The 20,460-nt window shown below is 57.3% G+C and overlaps 1 protein-coding gene across 12 annotated transcripts; it reads right to left on the reverse strand.

Annotated features, from left to right (window-relative positions):
• Positions 1-491: 491 nt before the first annotated feature.
• TPM3 (tropomyosin 3) lies at positions 492-17,115 on the reverse strand. Of its 12 annotated transcripts, none has more exons than XM_075133480.1 (11): positions 16,913-17,106; positions 13,338-13,471; positions 12,387-12,504; positions 12,066-12,136; positions 10,620-10,695; positions 10,072-10,134; positions 9,840-9,909; positions 7,938-8,016; positions 5,960-6,023; positions 2,257-2,379; positions 492-1,654 (listed from the first exon to the last, which is right to left on the reverse strand). In XM_075133480.1, the coding sequence occupies exons 1-10, from the start codon at positions 17,042-17,044 to the stop codon at positions 2,302-2,304; spliced, it is 885 nt and encodes a 294-aa protein (XP_074989581.1). In that variant the 5' UTR covers positions 17,045-17,106; the 3' UTR covers positions 492-1,654; positions 2,257-2,301. The 12 variants fall into 12 exon arrangements, 11 of the variants coding, with proteins under 11 accessions (XP_074989581.1, XP_074989582.1, XP_074989584.1 ...); XM_075133481.1 differs by lacking the exon at positions 10,620-10,695 and adding an exon at positions 11,191-11,266; XR_012670419.1 differs by lacking the exon at positions 5,960-6,023 and having other exon boundaries at positions 1,564-1,654.
• Between the last annotated feature and the right edge of the window lie 3,345 nt (positions 17,116-20,460).

Raw genomic sequence — 20,460 nt, forward strand, 5'->3', positions numbered from 1 at the left:
GAGCTCCCGGCTGAAGGGCAGCAACACTTTGGGCACATTTAGCTTAAAGGAGAAGACAGGCACCACCAAGAACAGGAGGAGGAAGAGGAGAGCAGACAGCCCAGCCCGCCTCACCCTGTCAGGCTGGAGCCACAACGGCGCTGAGGGCAGAGCGCCCTGCCCGCGCGCCGCCACCCTGCGCATGCGCGAGACGTTCCCGCCCAGGCGTAGTGCGCGTGTCGCCGCCTGCGCCGTGCGCATGCGCCCTGCCGCCACCGGGCTCCCCCCGCCCCGCCCCGCCCAAGGGCTGAGGTAAAAGAGGGCGGACTCGCCCCCGCAGCCCCGCTTCGTGCTCTGGGCCCGGGAAGAGGCAGGCGAGCCTGGCCTTACCTCACCCCCGGTCTCCTCCCCGAGGAACGGCCACAAGCCCGGTCTTCAGACCCACCCTCATCCCCCGCGGGCCCAGATGGAGCAGCTCACACACAGTAAAGCTCTGCAGCCAGACAGCAGCGTAGAGGGATTGGTTTTATTTCAAAAGACAGTAAGACAATTTTTCAATTTAGTATCAAAACACTTGATAGGGTTCTTTTCTCCAGATTGGCCCCTAAAACTGCTACAACCAAGCAGCATGCTCGAGCACAAGCTACACGCCGCGAGCTTGACACATCTCCACACTCACGCCTCACAACAACTACACATCAGCAATGCACAACAAGATGGCTTGTACCTTAAGACACTAAGAGGACTCCTGGCCAGGAGGGAAGGCCTCGGTTCCCTCCCTCAGGGTAGGCAAAAAAATTTCCCCAAGAAAACAAGGCTGTTGTACTTAAGCTGTTAAGTGTAACCCAGCAATGAGCAATAAAGCTTGGTGCATCAGCACTTAGTGAAGGCAAATTCAACCCCTGTGTAGCAATGGGTTAGAGGGGCCATGGCTTCTCTAAGCCTACCAGGAAAGGAAGCAGCCAACAGTGGGGGAAGGGAAGGGAAACAACCCCTGTGAAGGTTCAATTGTTCAGATAACAGGCTTGGCTTTAAAAAAAAAAAAAATCTCCTTTTGCCCAACTTGCTTCTCCACAACACAGTTACCTTAAAGCTGAGAAACTGAACTGCTCTTTTGGCAAACAGCTCCTGGAAAAGAAGTTTTCCCAATAGGCTTCCATCCCTAGCCCGGCTACTCCGATTCAGTGGCCCACAGCCAGGAACCGTCACACCCTTCTTCCTCTCCTGCCAAAGCAGGGTGGCCCAGAGCTGATTAACAGAAGGTTAAGACCAAATTTTAAAGCCAAGAGCTTTGAAGTGTAGCTCACCAGCCTCATGAGTTATTTGGAATGTTTGCTACAAAAAAAGGTAGTTACAAAATGTATACATCTCAAACATGCTCCCCAAACATTATTGCATTGTTTATTTCCCTTAATAACGCTGTTTGAAGCTCTGCCCAACCTGATGGCCTTTAACCCTGAGGCGAAGGAGAAGATTTGTGTTTGGTCAAGTTGGCAACAGAAAGTAAACTCTGGTCCCCAAGGGTTAGAGGTCAGCAGCGGCTGGGCTGGCCCCCCCGGGCATCGTGTGGCGGAGGCAGTGGCAGGGATCCATTACATCTCGTTCAGGTCTAGCAGGGTCTGGTCCAGCATTCTTTGCGTGCAGAGATGCTCCTCTTTGGTGGATTTCAGTTTATCTGGCAGGAAGCAAGAATCAAGAGTTACAAGACAGCTTCAGACAACCGAGAAACCTTCGCCAAAGAAAGCTTGCGCTAGCCCCTTCCCAGCACGCTGCCGCAGCAAGTCCTCAGACCGGGGGTGCCTGGCCGGGTGCAGCTAGAAGCTCTGAAGTTACCTGGCTCATTTGTAGCCCTTGCCTCTCGCATTGCCGGTGCTCCCAGTCGGCACGGTCACGATGTACTTTTAGCCAGTGCTCTAGGCAGTGTTTGCATGCAGGTGCCTCCGACTGTAGCTAGCTTTCCCCAGGGCTTCAACACTTCCAGACAGCAGACCCCCGTGGCCCAGCAAGGCACTCAAGAGCAACACGGAGGTAAAACACACTCAGAAATCGCCCCCTGGAATTACAGCTGGTTGTGCCCCTCTTCCCCCCCCAGCACAGGACAGAGATGCCAAGCTGGTCACCAAGGCCGTAACTACCTAGCAGCAGGGAGCAGACAACCATGCCTCAAGGACAGCGGGGAAGAGGCTGTTTTCAGTGAAGGGCAGGCAGGGAGCAAGTAGGAGCGAGGGTGCTGCGACTCTGCCCGAGACTACAGGCAGCTGCACAGTCAATTCTCACATGTTCCTTAAGCCAGGAGGAGAGCTCAGATCAGCAACTAGCGCTCTAGGTAGGCTTTACTCCAAAGGTGAGCCCACCCTTATCACTGAAGAGATCCACACGCTGGGACACTGGACAGACAGGCTGTAGAAAGATGTCCTTTAGGTACAGGCAGTTTTCTCAAAGCCACTCCCCAACCTCCCCAGAGTCAGAAACTGTGCACAGAGCAAGAAGCAGCCTTCCTAGAGCACTAGCAACTGCAGCGTTTAGATTCCCTGCAGGCACTCAAGACACAGCTTCATGCTGTGGATTTTGGGACTTGCTTTCAAGATGTCCATGAGCTTTCCCAACCCGTTGTGGGGCTCTGCAGCTGCACTGCGGTCAGGCCCCGGGAATGACCACTTCCCCCAAACCTTCTAGGTTAGGACTCAACTATATAGGAAAGTACTACAGGTGTGCAGTGTCTTGCAGACGATGAGGTCAGTTATTTATTGTTACAAGCCATCATTCCATGCAGCAGGAAATCCTACAGTCATTGAGCTAACAGTAAATTAAGCACTTGACAGGCATCTTTTAGCAGACATAAGCCTAACTTCACCCCACCCCTCTTGGTAGGTGCAGCCGTTCTGGTTCCATGGAGGAGCCAGGCAGGACCCCCTGCACAAGTGAACAAGACTGCTCAAAAAACAGCCAAGTCTGAGGGTTATTTCACCAAGAATAGAGGTTACCGTTATAAAAAAAAAAAACACTCTTAAATAAATTAGAGGATAGATTCAAGTGCCCCATTAAATAGCAGCAATTGCATAAAATTTGCAAGTCTGCCAGTCTTAAGAATGATCAGATTTCACTGTGGTCCACAGCATTGGTGGTCGCAATAAGCTTGTTTAATGGCATTAGTGGGCCCCCTTCTCAGTCACACAGATCATGCAGCGTTAACTTCAGCTCGTTAGAGAGCAGGCGATTTTTCTCAAGCTGGCTGTACAGGCGCTCTGCAGCAGCAACAGGATTAGGGGAAACAAGAGGAAGAGAGAAAAAGAGAGAAAGGGAAGGTTAGTAGAGTACCAAGATGAGCACATCAAATAAGCTGTCTCCATAACGCGTGCCTCTGAGGATCAAGTCTAGGCTATTACACAGATGAAGCCAGGGAGAACAAAGGTTTGTCTTACTCTAACTCGCGTTTCAGCTCAGAAGGATCACAGAGAAAACCAAGTGCAGGCAGAAATGGAAGTGCTGCCAAGGGCTTGCAAAGGCAGAGAAAGGAAGAGAACACCAGAAGAGGAGCCTGCAGGCTGGGCTGTACCCAGGTAAGGAGAGACTTGGGATCTGCTTTAAGCCTGTGGAGCACTTTGCAGAAAGAAGCAGTCCTACCACAGCTGAACCAGAAGCACCTTCCAGAGTGAGCCACACCACACGGCAGTGGGATTGATGGGGTTTTAACAGTAGGACAGGGACACCAGAAGAACCAAGAATGACAGCATCTCACACCTGACCTGAAGGACGCTCCTCCGAGGACATGCCTTTGTGCCACACTAACAACCCACCACGTCTAGACAAGGACTAAGGCAGTATCAGCTTCAGGTACAGGACAGAGGAAGTTCTGGAGCGCAGACTCCTATTTTACGTCTGCCCCAGAACAACTAAATGAGCGGGGCACAAACTGCCACGGCATCTGACAGCCTTCACCTCCCACCCAGTCCCTGTCCTTACAGCCTCGCTGGGCTCCAGCGGCCATACTCCTCCCCAAGGCTGGTGCCAAGCACATGTACTCATCAGCAACTCCAGGGAAAGGGAGAACCAGTCTGGTCCTCTCCCGGGAAAGGTCACCTCTCGGGGCTGGATGGCCACTGTCCCGCCATGCAGCCTGTCATCCACAACCAGCCACCGCAGAGAACCAGTTCAGCATCTACCTCTGCCCACTTACACGGGCAGGGTCCTCCCAGCCTGACAACTCCAACCCCTGCATTTGGGGAATTCCAGGCAGTGAAAAATCCTTATACGACAGTTTCCAGCCTGGCAGAAGTAATCATCACACAGCGTGCTGCCTCTGCCTGATGAGCAAGCATGAAGCACAGCAATTCTTGCTGGCCTTAGGCTCCTTCTCAAATCCTTGTACTACAAGGTCCCTAGGAATCTAGGGCACGCTCTGAAGGGGATCTACACCATTCCTCATTGCTTTCAACCTAGGAATATTGTGCTCTCGAACAAGACCTGGCCAGGTAAGACTCAGGGCACTGAGTCAAGCTGTTCACACGGAGCAGCCAAAGCATGTCCCCCTCTCCAGAGAGTCTCAGCCCAGTCCCTCCAGCTGCTCACCTTCACCCAGCTACCCGCAGCTCCTCTCAGCCCTCAGCACCTGCTCTAGCTGCATCTCACTCTGCAGGACAGGGGTAGTATGATTGATTGTCCCTTCTTTAAAGCCACCAAGGGACCAAGCAACAGCCAGAGAAGCCAACAATTTCTGTCCCACCGCAATCTAACTAGAAGTTGAAGGAAGTTGTGGTATGGGGGACAGGTACACCCCATCCTGGCCTACACCAGAGCCCACCTTGCACATCAGCTACTACTGCTGCTAGGGACTCGCTCTCTGGCCTCCATGCTGGCTCTGAGCAGGGAGGCTGGGCACCCTGATGCCAGTCTCCAGCCGCAGGTGATCAGGGCTCGTCCTGGGTCTCCAGAGTGTCAGAGGATGGGAGTGAACTGCAGTCAGAAGTACCAGTGACTGTAGGCTGGTTCAACGGCTCACAGCCTCCAAGCAAGCCTTACTGCTTGTGGACAGGGACCCGACGATCCACCCACATGAGGGAGCAGACTGACTGAAGCAATTAGCATGATCCTTCCTAGATCTCAGGATCAGCTCCTCAACGTGGAACGCTTGCCCAGGTCTGCTGGGGCTAGCTCCAGTGTTTGGCCTGCTCCCTTCTCCACCCAGCCCTCAGGGCAGCCTTACCAGCCATCCCTGCAACCTGGGGAGCTCCAGGACTTGTGCCTCCTGGTCAGCTAATCAGCATTGGCAGCACTCCTGAGTCAACAGCCCAGCTCACGATAACCAGCCCGCACAAGCCTAGCAATCCAGTCAGACCAGAAGCCTCTCAAAACCTCCCAGGGCAGAAGTTGCATCACCCACCCATCCATCCATCCACCACCCAGTGTGGAGTTCCATCAGGACGAGCAGGGAAAGGGCCTGCCACAGCCCAGCCTTCAATAACATCGCTTGCAACACCACTGTGCAACAGCAGAGCCACCAGCTCCACACAGCGCGAGTCAGTAATAAACCTGCAGCTGACAGGACCTCCCCATGAGGAGAGAGGCCATTTCACAAGGGCAGGGTGCCACCTCCCACCCGGTAAGAGCTGGCAACTGAACGCTGGGCTGGAAGCCTCCACACACGCAGACACTTGTGACAGAAGCCCTGCCCCTCCCACAGGATCTAGAGCCCCTACTCCAGCTGCAGGTTTGGTTACGAGGAGTTACGGGTTCTTGCTTTGTGCTTACAGGGCACAGAGTTACTGCCCCAGGAGAGTCAGACCACCATCTGCCAGAGCTTTCCAACCTACTACCCTTTGAAATTCCTTGCGGGAATGCTCCCTCCTTCCCCACCCAGACCCAGCAGAGAGGGGATAGCCCTGACACAGAAGACAGAGTGAGAACAGGCTGGGGCAGTTCAGCGTGTCTGGACTATCCTTACTGCTAGCGCCATTTGTGTGGAGAACGGAGCGACACAAACCTGAGGAAACCACGGGAGGTGTCCCATTTCATCAAAACTCTGTTCATGAAGGGCTCTTCGGGCACTGTGGCAGATGAACCAAACCAGAAAGGAAAAAGTATTTGACAAGCCACCACGAGGCAGCACATACAGTTGTGAGAGGCTGATCGGCGTCCACGATACCAGAGCAACTAGCAACAGACCCAGACCAGCGGTGACGCACATCAAGTGTCTGCAGCCTGCCACCAGCTGCAGTGCTCAGTGTAAAGCTCCATGCCACACTCCCACGAGGATCCCATCACCCTCAGCCCCTGCACGGGGAGGGGAGGACTCTGCAAAACACGGATTCCCTGGTTCAGATGCCCACAGCCCTGTTGCAGTGACATCCCCATTCCTGAAGCAAGGGGCCATCCATCCCCCCCACAGGCACAGGCAGCACCTTGCATCCAACCAGTCCTGTCCAACTGGAAACCAGCCAGAGCTCACTTGATATTTATTAGCTTTCACCCCCTGCCAGTGACCTAGTGACTATCAGGTGTGGTGACTGCAAGCCAGCATTTGGCAACCGATGCTGGTGAACACTACCGAGCAGGCAGGCGTGAGGAGTGTCTTCAGCCAGGCTGAAGCAGGCACAGCTCGAGGACTTCCTCCTGCAAACCCCAGCCTCCCATTTGACCCTACAAGAGCACGCTGCGTGCCGAGGCACCGTTTGCAGAGCTGCAATTCACATCTGCGAGCCAGTAAGACGCTCAAAGGGAAAAATCCAGTGTGTTAATGAAGTCTGTGTATTCCATCCACCAAGGGTGATGAGGGTTACACCGGTTTGAAGGCAACATTGAAACAGTTACTCTAAAGCAGCAAGTGGTCACTAGAAACCCGTTTCTCAAAAGCACCAGCCGTTCCATTCAATTTATACACGAATTGTTTTCCTTAAAAAAAGTGACATCATGCTCAAGCAAGAGGCAAGAGAAATACAAAAGGAGCTTTATGGCTCTACACAAGATATGCAGATGAGAACAACATACTCCCAGCTACGCCCAGACATCGAAAGGGCAGCCCCTCAGAGCACAGCAGTGTCTGGCACATCGGGTCAAACAGAGCGAGCTTTGTTTAGGAGCCAGTGCAGCACAACTAGGGGGCTGCTGCTGCTGCTGCCAAGCTTCAGCGTCTTTACAGTACTCGTTCCCAGGGATGCCCTGTGCACAGTAACTGGAAAAAGGTACTGGAATTCAGAGCGAGATGACGAGAGCATGAGTGCAGGGTGCAGATGCAGAACAAGCCACCAAGCAGAGAGGCAAATCCAAAGTGGCGTTTGGAATCACAAGACTTATCTGTGTGAGACAGAAGGAGACACTAATTTTAAGAAAAGCTTAAGTGTTTGGGCACAGCAAACTTTGCTTAGGGAGCTTTCAGATGCTAGCGTTAAGGCTCTTCCTCTGCAGTGCAAGTACCTGGCCTCTCCGTGGTTAGTGGTAAGGACTGTGCGGAGCAGCGGTTAGCAGAACCCACCGCAAATCTGAACAAAAAGCCAAGTAGCAAAGTTGCAGAAACATACGAGTTCAGCTACTTCCACAGATCAGTTCATGATCCAGCCCATCTCAAGCCTGTTACAGCAATTCCTAAGGAATCCACTCGAGCACTATCCACAGCCTCTTCCAGGAGGAATCCCAAGACCATGGCCCAGTGGCTCCAGCAGGCAACTAAGCCACATTACCTTAGGAAGCCTTTCCCAGCGGGACTGGGAATCGCACTCAGAGTTCAAGTCAGAACCCCTTCAGGCCAGCCCAGCACTTAGTGTTACACATGCAGATCACAAGGACCTAGAGTTAGAGTACAGCATGCTGCAGGGAAGCCTCCACGATCCTGGAGGCAGAGATCTGTAGAAGTAACCTAGACAGTGCCATTGATTCTCCAACTATGAAAATCACAGCAAACCAAGCAAGCTCTGGCGGTCTAGCCTGCTGAAGCGAGAGGCGAACACCAGCCAGCTCATATTTACATGGAAGTCATGTCATTCAGGGCGTGGTCCAGTTCCTCACTAATTGCTTTGTACTTCAGTTTCTGGGCATAGAGCTCATCTAGAAGAGGTTTAGGAGGAGAACAAAAGGGAAACAATGAGGGAAGGCAGAGGAGTTCTTCCAACACCCTGGGGCAGGAAAAGCAGTATGGGATTCATGAACAGAAGAAAATGAAGTTAGATGTGGAGCCATCACGACTCCGTATTAGTTCCCAACAAGGAACGGGAGGGTTCCAACAGCCTGAGGACAGTCTGACCAGCAAGTGCCTTCCAGGATTACAAGCTCCCCAGCTCCAAGGGGAGCAGAGCCAAGAACTCAAACCACATCAGCTTGTGAGAACAAGCTGCCCAGCTAGGTCAGCAAGAACCACTGACAGGAGGAGTAGCAGGGAAGGGCAACTCCATCCTCTTAGGCAGAAGCTTGCTGCACTAAGGAAGGCACAGATCAATTGAGGTGCTTAGTTCCCACCTTCAGCCTCAATACAAAAACCGGCTTGGGAGAAGTCAGTCACGTAATAGTCCTGGGCATCAGAGGGAATTCCCATTCTGTCGTACACAGCCAGGCGGGGTGAGCCGAACAGACAGGCCACGCCCGTGCTCTCCATCAGATAATGGAGCAGACGGGCAGATCACCCACCTTCAGGGGAGGAGGCACTCCTGAAACTCTTACTGATGCACTCCTTGAGCATTGCGCAGAGCTGGCACAGACTTCTCCCAGCTCCGGCTGCCTAGGTTACAGCACAGCTGGTAATGTTGTTAACGGCTTCACAGAGCCCAGAGAACTTTGTCAGTTGTCATAAACTAGGTCACTTCAGCAGCAAGGCTGGAGACCGGAGCCAACTCTCGTTCAACATGTTTCAAGGGGAACATGCAGGGATTTGGAGGAGTTTTTGCAGTTCCCAATAAAAGCTTGCCCTGGATCATGAAGTGGCTCAGATTGCTGCTTGGCTGCGGTTCTGGAACAGCTCAGCTGACACCATTGCTATTTCTAGATAGAAAACCTCCTGAGTGACTCCAGACGGTATGACGTGGCTTTGAATCTCCAAGACCTGGCACTAAAAGACCACAAAGGTACATGCTGTGGTTGAGGCAGGAGGCCTGTAAGAGTTTTGGTTTACCAGCACCACCACTCCAGCCACAGCTATCCACAGAAGAATCCAGCCACAGCCCCAGATTTAAGGGAGGCAGTTGGAACCTTCTCCTTCCATGGCTTGGGAAAAGGTAGGATTCCGCATCGGCTGGCCTCAGGAGTGCTCCTGAAGCACTGCGAAACCAGGAACAGGAGGAGGAAAGGAACCCATCCTTGGCACAGGCTGATCACCACACCACATGGATGGGGCTTCTGGTGATTTAATCTTGAACCAGGACCGACACTGGGGAGTCTGAGTCTTCACAGGGGCTGTTTCAAGACTCACGGACTACTGTGGTTGACTTGCAGGAACACTGTCTGCAGCAGACAGCCACGTGCATGAAATTCTGCACACAAGTATGTTATTGTAACCAATTCCTGTTGAGTTCAGGCATTTTTTTCCTATGCCACTCCTTAAATTGGGTTAAACTGGAGCATAGGAATCCAGTTACATTCCTGAGGACATCACAAGCAAGATACACCAGCCGCGCTATCTGTCACTATCAGTCAGATATGGCGAGGTGTTTGGATCAAGAGCTTGATACCTGCCGCAGCAGGGCCAGGGAACTGTTTTCAGAGTAGATACACAGGGCATGACTCCAGAGGCACCAAGCCTCACCTTGGCCAAGTTAGGTCATGCTCCAAGTATGGAGGAGCAGAGCAGCATCTCCACTCTCCAGCTATCTAGGAGACAGTCTTCCTCAGCTCCCCACTCCTCACCACGTATTCTTTGGCTTCCCATCCCCAGAATGTACCTTCCAAATCATCAATGGTCTTCTCCAGCTTGGCTACAGACCGTTCAGCGAACTCAGCACGGGTCTCCGCCTGCCAGACAGAAGCGAGCCAATTAGTACAAGAGCTTTGGGATACAGCAAAGGACTGCAGAGGCATCAGCCTGAGGACATGAAGTCTCCCGCCCTCCACGGCTCTCCCCAATCAAACTGAGGCCAGCTCACCCAGCTGGGCCATCCTGACGTGGTCACTCACCTCTTTGAGTTTATCAGTCAGGATCTTGATCTCTTCTTCGTATTTATCCTCTTTTTGAGAGTACTGTGGAAAAGGAGAGGAGTCAGCAATCAGCAGCCCTCAGCAGCCCCAGGTACCTCCCACTCCAGAGAGCCCACAGCTACGGAGGGAGACAAACTCCTCACTGCAGTGCACGTGCCCACAGAAACTTCCAACTGGGAGTTATTCACACCCCTACCCTAGTCCAACAGAACTGGGTCAGGCAGCAAGTCCCACATCATGCACGTAACACAAATGCAGGAAAATTCTCATCCCAGCAGCATAAACATCTTGGCTGATCGAGTCTGCCCCAAGGCAGGGAAGGGCAGCCAGACTTCCCGCGCTCCCAGCTTCTACAGTCAACATTAGCCCTGCGCTGAAATCCGTTAGCTCTCCTGGGAGAGCAAGCACAGCTCTCCTTGCTTGCTTAAGGCTGCAGTTGCATCATTTCCATCCCAGTGGGTGCTCTGCTGTCACACACCCTCCTAGCAAAACAGAAACCTTTCTGGCCCTTGGACAAGCAGCCCTACCTTCTCAGCCTGAGCCTCAAGAGACTTGAGATTGTTGGTGACATTCTTCAGCTCTTCTTCCAGCTCGGAACATTTACTGTGGGGTTTCGTAAAGAAAGGGGAGAGAAAAAAGGAAAAGAAGTGGGAGGGAAAGACAGGAGAGACAAGAAGTGAATCCATGTGCAGGGAAGACGAGGAAGTTCTTTAGGAGACGGTCTGCGATCAGACTGGATGGGACCCTGCTTTGAGGCACTTGTGCAGAAAGCAAGTTCCCTTCCTGCCTCCAAGTTCATATTTTAAGAATTCTGCCAGCACATGCGCAGGGCACTGAGCTGAGCAGCTGAGATGTGGACACAGATTTCTGCTGGACCTGGAGTCTTCAAGTAGAAACTGCACGTTTAGTTTGCTGTAAGGAGGGAAGCTGTTCTGACAGACAGATGGACAGCCACCACCACTCAGACAGGAATATTTATGGGCAGAGAGGACAGAACATTCCAGGAGAGAGAAAGATGCAGTTAAGCTGAGGGAGGGAGCATAGCAAGAAGACCACAAGAGTTCTGGTTTAATGGTTCAAGGAGGGAAAGGTTAGTACCTTTTCTTCGGCAACAGACAGACACTTCAAGTTCTGGTCCATCACTCTGATCTGCTCCTGCAGCTCCCGGCAACGACTGTTAGTGACGGTCACAGGATGGCACAAGCCAGGTGGGGGCAAGGGTCAAAAGGAGCACCAATAACACAATACCGCAGAGTAAAAAAGGGGGTAGGGGAAAAACACAAAAAAGTCATGGTCATGACATGCATGTCTGGGCAGGAAGCACAGTGCTACTGCTGCGTACACACTAACTTTGTTAGACAAGGCCCAGAGTACAGGAAGGCCCTGGCCAGCTCCTCAAGGATCAGCTAAAGCGTCCAGGCACGTGAAAGGAGCCCAGACACCACAATTTGTGTGCCTGCTCCGAGCAGAGGAAGTCCAGCTTGCGGCTCAGCAGCGCAGAAGTCTGTGGTGATTACTGCAAATATTTTAAGAGGCCAGAGACCAACCTCAGCCACAGTTCTGCCCTTGGACATCCCGCATGCCACTTCAGCTCCCAGCGCGGGAGGCCTCTGCCGCTTTAGGACAAGTGCTGTGCACTCACGTGCCCCGTAGCAACGTGTAAGGATCCGTGACCGTACGTACAAAGCAGTGCTGGTGAATACTAAGTGGAGAAGGATTCCCTGGCCTTGCTAACTAGGGAGTCCCTCCATGCAAAGGGGCAGAACATCTCCACTACAAGGCAAATCACAAATTGCAAACTTCATATCCTCAGTGGACCCAATCCTGTTCCGAGCAGGAGAGCGCTTCCAACTCTTTCATTTGAGGATCTAAACCCACCCTGTGCTTCAGGCCTTGTGTAACAAGGTTAGAAATGCTGTGTTAGTTCCCATGCAAAGGTAGACGTGCCAGTTACATGCGAGCAGATTACTCACGATTCTGCAAGCTCAGCTCTCTCTTCAGTACGCTCCAGATCTCCTTCTATGATCACCAGTTTCCGAGCAACCTGGAAGGCAGAATCGGAATCAAGAGGAAGCAAGATGATTTTTGTACTTGGAGGCTGTGCAAGGCAGTAAAGGGAACACCTGCAGGAGTCACTGGAGCTGCCAGAGTCTTTTGGCTAAGGGGAACACTGACGTAGCTCTGCTGTGAGCCAGGCTCTCCCCCCAGGTTTGCAGAGGAAAGCCCTGTCAGCAGGAAGAGGAGCTGCCTCTCCTGGCCAGGGTCAGCAGTACCAGAGCATCCAAGGGTCTCACCTCCTCATACTTCCTGTCCGCCTCCTCTGCAATGTGCTTGGCTTCCTTGAGCTGGATCTCCTGCAGTTCCATCTTCTCCTCATCCTTCAGAGCTCTGTTTTCAATGACTTTCATGCCTCTGCCCAAAAGAAAGCACAGGGAGGGGAGATGTATAAAACAATCCTGTACAAGCCAGCGGAGTAATGAGTTTCAGAGCATTAACAGTTCTCCCCTGGGACCACGTTGCTTCCTTATGAGCCATGACACCTCCGAGTGCAGAGGGTAGCACAGGAAGGCAGACACCGCTGGGCTGATGCAGATACAGCAACCTCGATTGCTCAGAATTAACTGTGCCTTGGAGCGTTACTCCAGCAGCTCACTGGGCTCCTGGACCAAGGGAAATGTGGTGCTGCTGAGAAGAACAAGCCAGGCTGTCTTAGGGATTCCACTCAGCTGAGCCAAGACCTTTCCAGGCTGGAATGCAGGAAGAGCCAAGTCCATCTTTATGGCAGGACATCAGCTGGGTCAGGCTGCTCGCTGCGCACCGATGAGGCACATCAGCCAACTGGAAGTGGACCGCTCCCCTCTGACTCACACCGCCAGGTCAGGGGACGCCTGCCAGAAGGGAGGATGCTGGCAGAGGCGGCGGGAAGAGAGGGTCCCCCACCAGCAGCCACCTTTACAAGTCAACGGTGTCCCAGAACCCACTTATTTCTCCTCCCTTGGAGGTGGGGATGCATGGTAGCACACAGCACTTACTTGCTCCCTAGCCTCAGGTTCCAAGATACTCACTGAAGGCCAAGAGCATTGTTTTAGTTGCTCCGCATAAGCAGGTACTAACTCCCACATCCAGCCTTGATGTGGTATCTACTTCCTACCCTCCAGGAAGCCCAAGAGGTTGATGGCACCGGGCCCTCAGTCAGGAACACATCTGAGATGTTTGACGGAGTGAGAGCAGCAGCCCTTGCTCACCTTTCACTTTCATCTGCAGCCTTCTCTGCCTCTTCCAGCTTCTGCAGAGCTGTGGCAAGGCGCTCCTGGGCTCGGTCTAACTCCTCCTCTACCAGCTGGATACGGCGATTCAAAGATGCCACTTCTGCCTCAGCCTAGAGGGAGCAGATGAGGATGACTCAGTCCGTGGCAGGTTTAGCAGTTAGTGCAGGGCAGCTGAGGTCTGCCTTCAGGTCAGCGGCAGCACATAGGAAGCCAAAACAAAGCCAGGGTGCTTTATCCATTTTCTCACAGAGGTTGCACTCCCATGCGCTTGCACACACGTTAAGCTTCGCAACATTTCACACACGCACGCTTTCTCCAGGCAGCAGTCATCCTGCAGGTTTCTCGCCTGTCAGCCTGAGCTGACGTGACAGTTTAAGCCATAAACACTAAGTAGATGACTTATGCTAATGGGTCTTCTCTGCAGCTGCTCTAATCCTGCCAGACCATCAATCACAGTCCTATTTATCCACCACACCAGAGCTCTGTGACAGCTACTATTTAGCACAAAGTCAGTTTACTCATGTGATCTGGACCTGAGCGTTGCTTGAAACAAGCCCTCTCATCAGCAACGTGAGAAAGATTAACAGCTTCAGGTTCAGAGGTCCGCCAACCTGCGTCAGGGCACTGGCAGGCCGTGCTTTCTACAGCGCTGCCCCAACCCAGGGCAGCAGCAGGGCTCAGCCGGTCACTGTGGTGCCCACAACCCCAGCAGCTCAAGCCCCGGAGAGCCAGCTGTGCTTTAGGCTTCCTTCCTCCCAGTGATTCACTAATAACCCAGAGAAAGAGCAAAAGCCTCAATCCAGTCTTGAGACAGGTTGAGGAGGCTGTTCCCCAGCAACAGCCACATGCAGACAACCACCTCAGTTCAGTCATACATGTCAGGAGCCGGTGAAATTGCCGAGAGCCCGCAGGCGCCGTGCATTTGCCAGAAGCATGACCACAAAAGTGACCAAGGCTTTAATGAATCAGCAGACATCAGAAGCCATCACACCCCCCCAGCCAGGCCTGTTACAGCAGCACTGCTATCGACCACGAGGCGTCTGCTTACAGCCTCGTCTGCGTCACCGACCAGAGCCTGGGGGAAGCCTAGACGCTTTGGGGACACTAACATCCCACCTGAGCCACCCCGGGGGAACCCAGAATCCTGCTCTGCAGCAGGATTACTGCACTGGTACAAAGATGGACAGGGCTGCAGCCATTTCAGGGCAGCACTGTGATCTTTTACAGAGACCTGTGCACAGGCACATGCCAGCCATATACGAAATATCCCAGCTACTTGTAACAAAGCAGCCTGCAAGGACATGCTGCTTCTAACCATGCCCAAGGAGGGAGGAGCAGAGCGATGAAAGAAGCCAGTGTTATAGCAGGGTCCGACACAAATCACGCTCAGTTCCCAGGAGAGGCTGTCCGAGCTCTTCCCCCCGGTCAGCAGCCAGGCGATCGGCACCACCCCACAGCATGTTTCAAGACCAGGTTGTTGAAGAGGAGCTCCCATGCCGGCACACCCTGCGCTTCACCAGGGAAGCCCGCAACACTTTGATGCTCAACCGAGGCAGCGCTGCAGCGGGCTGCCCCAGAGCCAGCCCCGCCAGCACGTTCCTCCGAAGGAGGAAGTGGTCTACTCGAAGAGGAACAAAATGATACGTTAAACAGAACTGGGAAGGAGTCTGCTTTACACACATGTCTTTTGCCTATTAAAGAGGCAACGAGCTGTCAAGGTGGAGAGCCTCCTCCTTCTCCCAGGGGATGGAGACACACCAGCACAGCAGGCCTCCATTTCCTGACCCCCTGAACCACATCATTTAGTCCTGACTTCCTGCAGGCAGCGCTTAACCCACCCAAAAAAACCACCCTTGCTTTTAAGGAACTCCTTCTATCTCTCTGCAGAAAGGTTCTTACACCTCCCTTTCTGCTTCTCCTCACTGGATACAGCTGAAGCTGTCAGGCTTACCCGGAGCACAGGGGTGACACTTCCAGGCAGCCCTGCTGCCGAGCGGCGTGTTCCCATTTCACTGTGCTTCCTTCAGGAAGGCAGCCCTGAGTCAGGGAGCTACCAGGAGCCCCGCAAGCCAAGGGCAGAGCTCGCCTCAGCCTTCGAGGCTCACCGTCACGTCCCCAGCCACAGAGATCTAACAGGGACATTCCTCAGGACACAAGGGCCAGGCCACAGGGTGAGTACAAGATGCCACTACACTGGGAACACTGGTTCTCTCCCCTGTAGCGAGGCTCCAGCAAGCTGGGAGAAACACACACGTTCCCATGACAACGCCGCTATTGCAAGAGAATTCCTTATGTGGCTGCAAAGAAAGAGCCCAGCTGAGGCCTGGGAGTGGCCTCATCCCACCACACGGCAGAAGCTTCTGCCATCAGCCCCAGTAGCGAAGCCCGATCAGTCCCACAGGAGCAGCACCACGCTGCTCGTCACAGACATCAGACTTGGGCACTGGGGGTGGAAAAGCCTCAGCTTCACGTTTTGAACAGAATCAGCAGCAAAGTCACTGCACAAATTTGCAGAGAGCCACACTCAGATTCGAGCTAGGCACCCACAAGGACCTGCCCTGTGTCACCCCATCCACCGTCCCCACGATGACACCAGCCTTGCCTGCGTCCCCGGCCTGATGGAGCTGCGAGAGCGGGCGCTCGCCAGTTCAGATTCTGCCGTGGTCACTCCTTCCTTCCCTCCAAGCGATCCCAGCCCAGTCCCTGCCTGCCCCCAACACGCTCTCACGAGGCTGCTGGTCTTGGGGGCAGCGGAGATCCCCGCTCGCTGGGATCTGGGCAGGATGCGGAGGTTGGGAGTTTTCCACTCGGCTCCTGCACTGGCAGCATCGCGAGTGAGATCACTTCCATTTTATCAGCACATGCCAAGGCTACTCACACACACCTTTGTGCTTGCAACACTGGGCCAGACAAGATGGCCGGGTTCCTCCCCTTCCTCTCCAGCAGCTCGGAGCGAGCAGGCAGCCAGGGAACCCTCCCGGGGACCGGGCGCCCTCCCCAGCAGCCTCGGGTCCCCCCACCAGCCGCTTTCAGCTCCTGGCTGGCTCGGGAGACCGGTAACGATGAAGGAAAGATCCGCCGGCTCCCTCCAGCCCCAGTCACTCCTCAGCACCGGCCGAGGCATGACGGTTGGTGTCCAGGGGACCCCGGCCAGAGCCGCCGCCACCACGGGACACACGGCAGGAACGCTCGCCCCGCCGCTGGCTCGGAGGGGAGGGACCGGGAGGGACCCCCCGGCCCCGGCAGACACCGCGGCGAGCGGCGCAGGGCCCAGATCGCTGCGAGGTGAAGTCGCGCAGGAACGCGAAGGCCCGGGCCGGGATCCCGCAGATGCTCCCGCAGCCCCGGGCCCCGCAGCGCCGCCCGGACCCGGCTCGGAGCGACCCTCGGCACCGCCACACCCGCGGAAACGCCGCCCGCCGCGGCTCCATCCCCCGCTAACCACCCCCCCGGGGGTCGGCACGGCCGGCTGCGGGGTACCCCCTCCCCGAGGGCCGGCGGCGGGGCCGACCCACACCGCGGCCCGGCCCGGCCCGCGGTACCGGCGGTACCTGCTCGCGGTTGCGGCGCTCGGCCTCCACCTCCCGCTGCAGGCGGTCTGCCCGCTCCTCGGCGTCGTCCGCCTGCTGCTGCAGCACCTGGATCTTGCGCTTCACCGCCTCGATGGTGGTGGCCCCCGCCATCCTACCGACCCGTCCCGCCGCTCCGCTCCGCGCCGCGCCGGCCCCGCCCTGAAATACCGGAACCCACCGCCCCGGCCCCGCCGCCCGGGAAGTGACGTCACTTCCGCCCCCACCCGCGCCCGCGTTGCCATGGAGACGGGGCGCAGCCGCCCGGCTCAGCGGCGGCGGGGCCTAGGGACAGCGGGGAGGGCCCGCGCGGGAGCGGAGGCACCGGGCCCTGCCCCACACGGCACCAGGGCCAGCCCCGCGTGGGTCTGAGGGCACGGGGACCTGCCCCACGCGGGTGGGGGGCTCACAGGGGCCTGCCCCACATGGGCCTAGGGAGACGGGGGCCTGCCCCACGCGGGTGGGGGGACACCGGGACCTGCCCCATGTGGGTATGGGGACACGGACCTGCCCCACGCGGGTGGGGGGACACGGGGACCTGCCCCGCATGGCCCTAGGTACACAGGGACCTGCCCCACGCGGGTGGGGGGACACGGGGACCTGCCCCACATGGGCCTAGGGACACAGGGACCTGCCCCACGCGGGTGGGGGGATACTGGGACCTGCCCCACATGGGCCTAGGTACACAGGGACCTGCCCCACGCGGGTGGGGGGGACACGGGGACCTGCCCCACATGGCCCTAGGTACACAGGGACCTGCCCCACGCGGGTGGGGGGACACTGGGACCTGCCCCACATGGCCCTAGGTACACGGGGACCTGCCCCACGCGGGTGGGGGGACACTGGGACCTGCCCCACATGGGCCTAGGTACACAGGGACCTGCCCCACGTGGGTGGGGGGACACTGGGACCTGCCCCACATGGGCCTAGGTACACAGGGACCTGCCCCACGCGGGTGGGGGGATACTGGGACCTGCCCCACATGGGCCTAGGGACACGGGGACCTGCCCCACATGGGCCTAGGAGCACAGGGACCTGCCCCACGTGGGTGGGGGGACACGGGGACCTGCCCCACGCAGGTGGGGGGACACCGGGACCTGCTCCACGGGTGCCTGGGTACACCGTGACCTGTCCCACGTGGGTATAGGGACACCAGGACCTGCCCCACGTGGGTGGGGGGCCACCAGGACCTGCCCCACATCGCACAGGGACCAGGGACAGCCCCACAGGGGCCTGAGGACCTGGGCCTTGCCCCACGCGATCCTGGGAGACTGCCCCACACAGCTTCCACACCTTGCCCCATGTGGGTGCACGCACCCCTCGGCCCCCACCCTGCCCCACGCAGCCCCCCCACCCCTCGGGGTCCTGTGGCTGTGCGGCCCCGGGAGCGCCGTGGGGCTGGAGCCGCCCGGGGCTGCCCTGTCCCTCAGCCCCGCGGGCCTTATACGGGCACAGCCGGGCCACAGCGGCGCCGCATTCCCGGGGGCTGAGCTCACGCACCGCCTCCCCCGCCATCCGCTCCCGCTTTGGAGAGCCCCCGGACCCTGCCGGGCCCAAGACCCCGCAGCCCTGCGGCAGATCACGCTCCCCTCCTTCCTTCCCGGGGACGGGGCTCTGGCACCCGGCAGCTCCGGCGAGCTGCGGTGCAGAGTGCTGCTGCCAGGCTCCCGCTCCGCTGCCACGCACCAAAACCCGCCTTTGCGACAGCTTTAGCCGTTGCTAAAACTCTCCGGTCTCAGGGCAGAAAACACTGCTGAGAGCGGCGTTCCTCCGTGCCACGAGGGTCACGGAGCCCCCTGAGAGCTCACTGAAAACATAACCGAGACCCATCGCCGCCCTCGCTCACCGCGAAGCCTGTTCGGCAGCGCTTCGGGCACGCGAATAAAAGAGAAAGGGGCACCGGGCTGGTGCCCCTGCGCCACCTCCTAAAAACCTGGGCAGCCGGGCAGGCGTATGCCCCAGGGGTGCGTTTGCCAGCGCTGAGAGGGCTGGCACGCGCTCGGCCGGCCGAACGGCTTGGCACGTCCCCCAGAGATGAGCTGGCGACCGAAAGGGCCTGACCCTGCGCGTCCCGCTGGCTGGAAGGAGCCGGGAGGCAGCCGGGAGGCAGCTCTGTGCACCCAATGCTCCGGGGTGCGAAATCCCTCCTCCCGTCCCCCCACTTCCCTGAGCCAGGGTGAAACCGGGGGAGCCCCAAGAACCACCCTGGGTGGTGGCAGCCAGAAAAAGGGGGCCCCAAATGCACAGAGGTGAACTAACGAGTTGCAAAGCGAGTGGGGATGTGGTACTCAGTGCTGCGGTGTGACGGCAGGGAGTGTGAAAATGCCAGCGGGGAGCGAAGGGAGGGAAGAAGGGTGCGAGGGAGGGAAAGGGCTCCCCAGAGCTCTGCAACGCCGCGCTCGGCAGACGCTGAGCTCCAGCGCAGGGCCGGCGCTGCCGGCACGCTCAGCCGCGGCCGGGACAGGAAGCCGCGAGCAAAACCGCGGGGTTGATGAACCACCCAGGGCTCAGGGAGGGCTCGGGAGTTCCCGGTTACGCCCTGGCCCCCAGCTGGGAGCTGGCAAGAGCCAGTCCAGGTGCCATGCCAGGGCTCGGGGCACTTCCCCATGGCCCGGCGTCAGCGGCTAATGGGAGGGGAAGGCTCCTGCCTCCGGGCTGGACATCAGAGCTGGGCGCATCGAGGGAGAGGAGCCGGGTGCTTTCTCCCGGCTCCCGCAGGAGGGAAGATCTGCATTTCCCCAAGGCTCAACCCCCGAGACATCGAGGCCCCACGGGGTGACAGCCCCTCCGGCTGCCAGGTCCTGGCAGGTGATGAGCGGGGCCAGACGCTGCGCCACGTGATGGCCGGGAGAGCGGCCGGCCGGCGAAACCCTGCACCGCTTGCGCCATTGTTTTCCTGGAAACGGCGGCCAACAATAGCCAGGCTGTGCTGTTGTCACGCTGCCCACGCGGCCTTCGCTTGCCCGGGGAGACGAGGGCTCCCTCCTCCTCTGGAGCTTGGCTCCTCCAACAGCAGCCGTGACTCGGAGCTTCCTGGGGACATGCATGGACCCCGTGTCCCGCACTCGAGGGGCTGCTTGCTGCTGCCAGCCGCTGTGGCTCTGCCCCCAGCTCGGGGTCCCCACGCCCTGCTTCGGGGAGCCTGGCTGCCCAGCCTGCTCCGTCCCTGCCCCCAGCTTGGGGTCCCCACGCCCTGCTTCGGGGAGCCTGGCTGCCCAGCCTGCTCCGTCCCGGCTCCCAGCTCGGGGTCCCCACGCCCTGCTTCGGGGAGCCTGGCTGCCCAGCCTGCTCCGTCCCGGCTCCCAGCTCGGGGTCCCCATGCCCTGCTTCGGGGAGCCTGGCTGCCCAGCCTGCTCCGTCCCGGCTCCCAGCTCGGGGTCCCCATGCCCTTCTTCGCGGAGCCTGGCTGCCCAGCCTGCTCCGTCCCTGCCCCCAGCTTGGGGTCCCCATGCCCTGCTTCGGGGAGCCTGGCTGCCCAGCCTGCTCCGTCCCTGCCCCCAGCTTGGGGTCCCCATGCCCTGCTTCGGGGA

This window comes from Calonectris borealis, chromosome 29, assembly GCF_964195595.1.
Source record: "Calonectris borealis chromosome 29, bCalBor7.hap1.2, whole genome shotgun sequence".
In the NCBI taxonomy this organism is placed as follows: domain Eukaryota; kingdom Metazoa; phylum Chordata; class Aves; order Procellariiformes; family Procellariidae; genus Calonectris; species Calonectris borealis.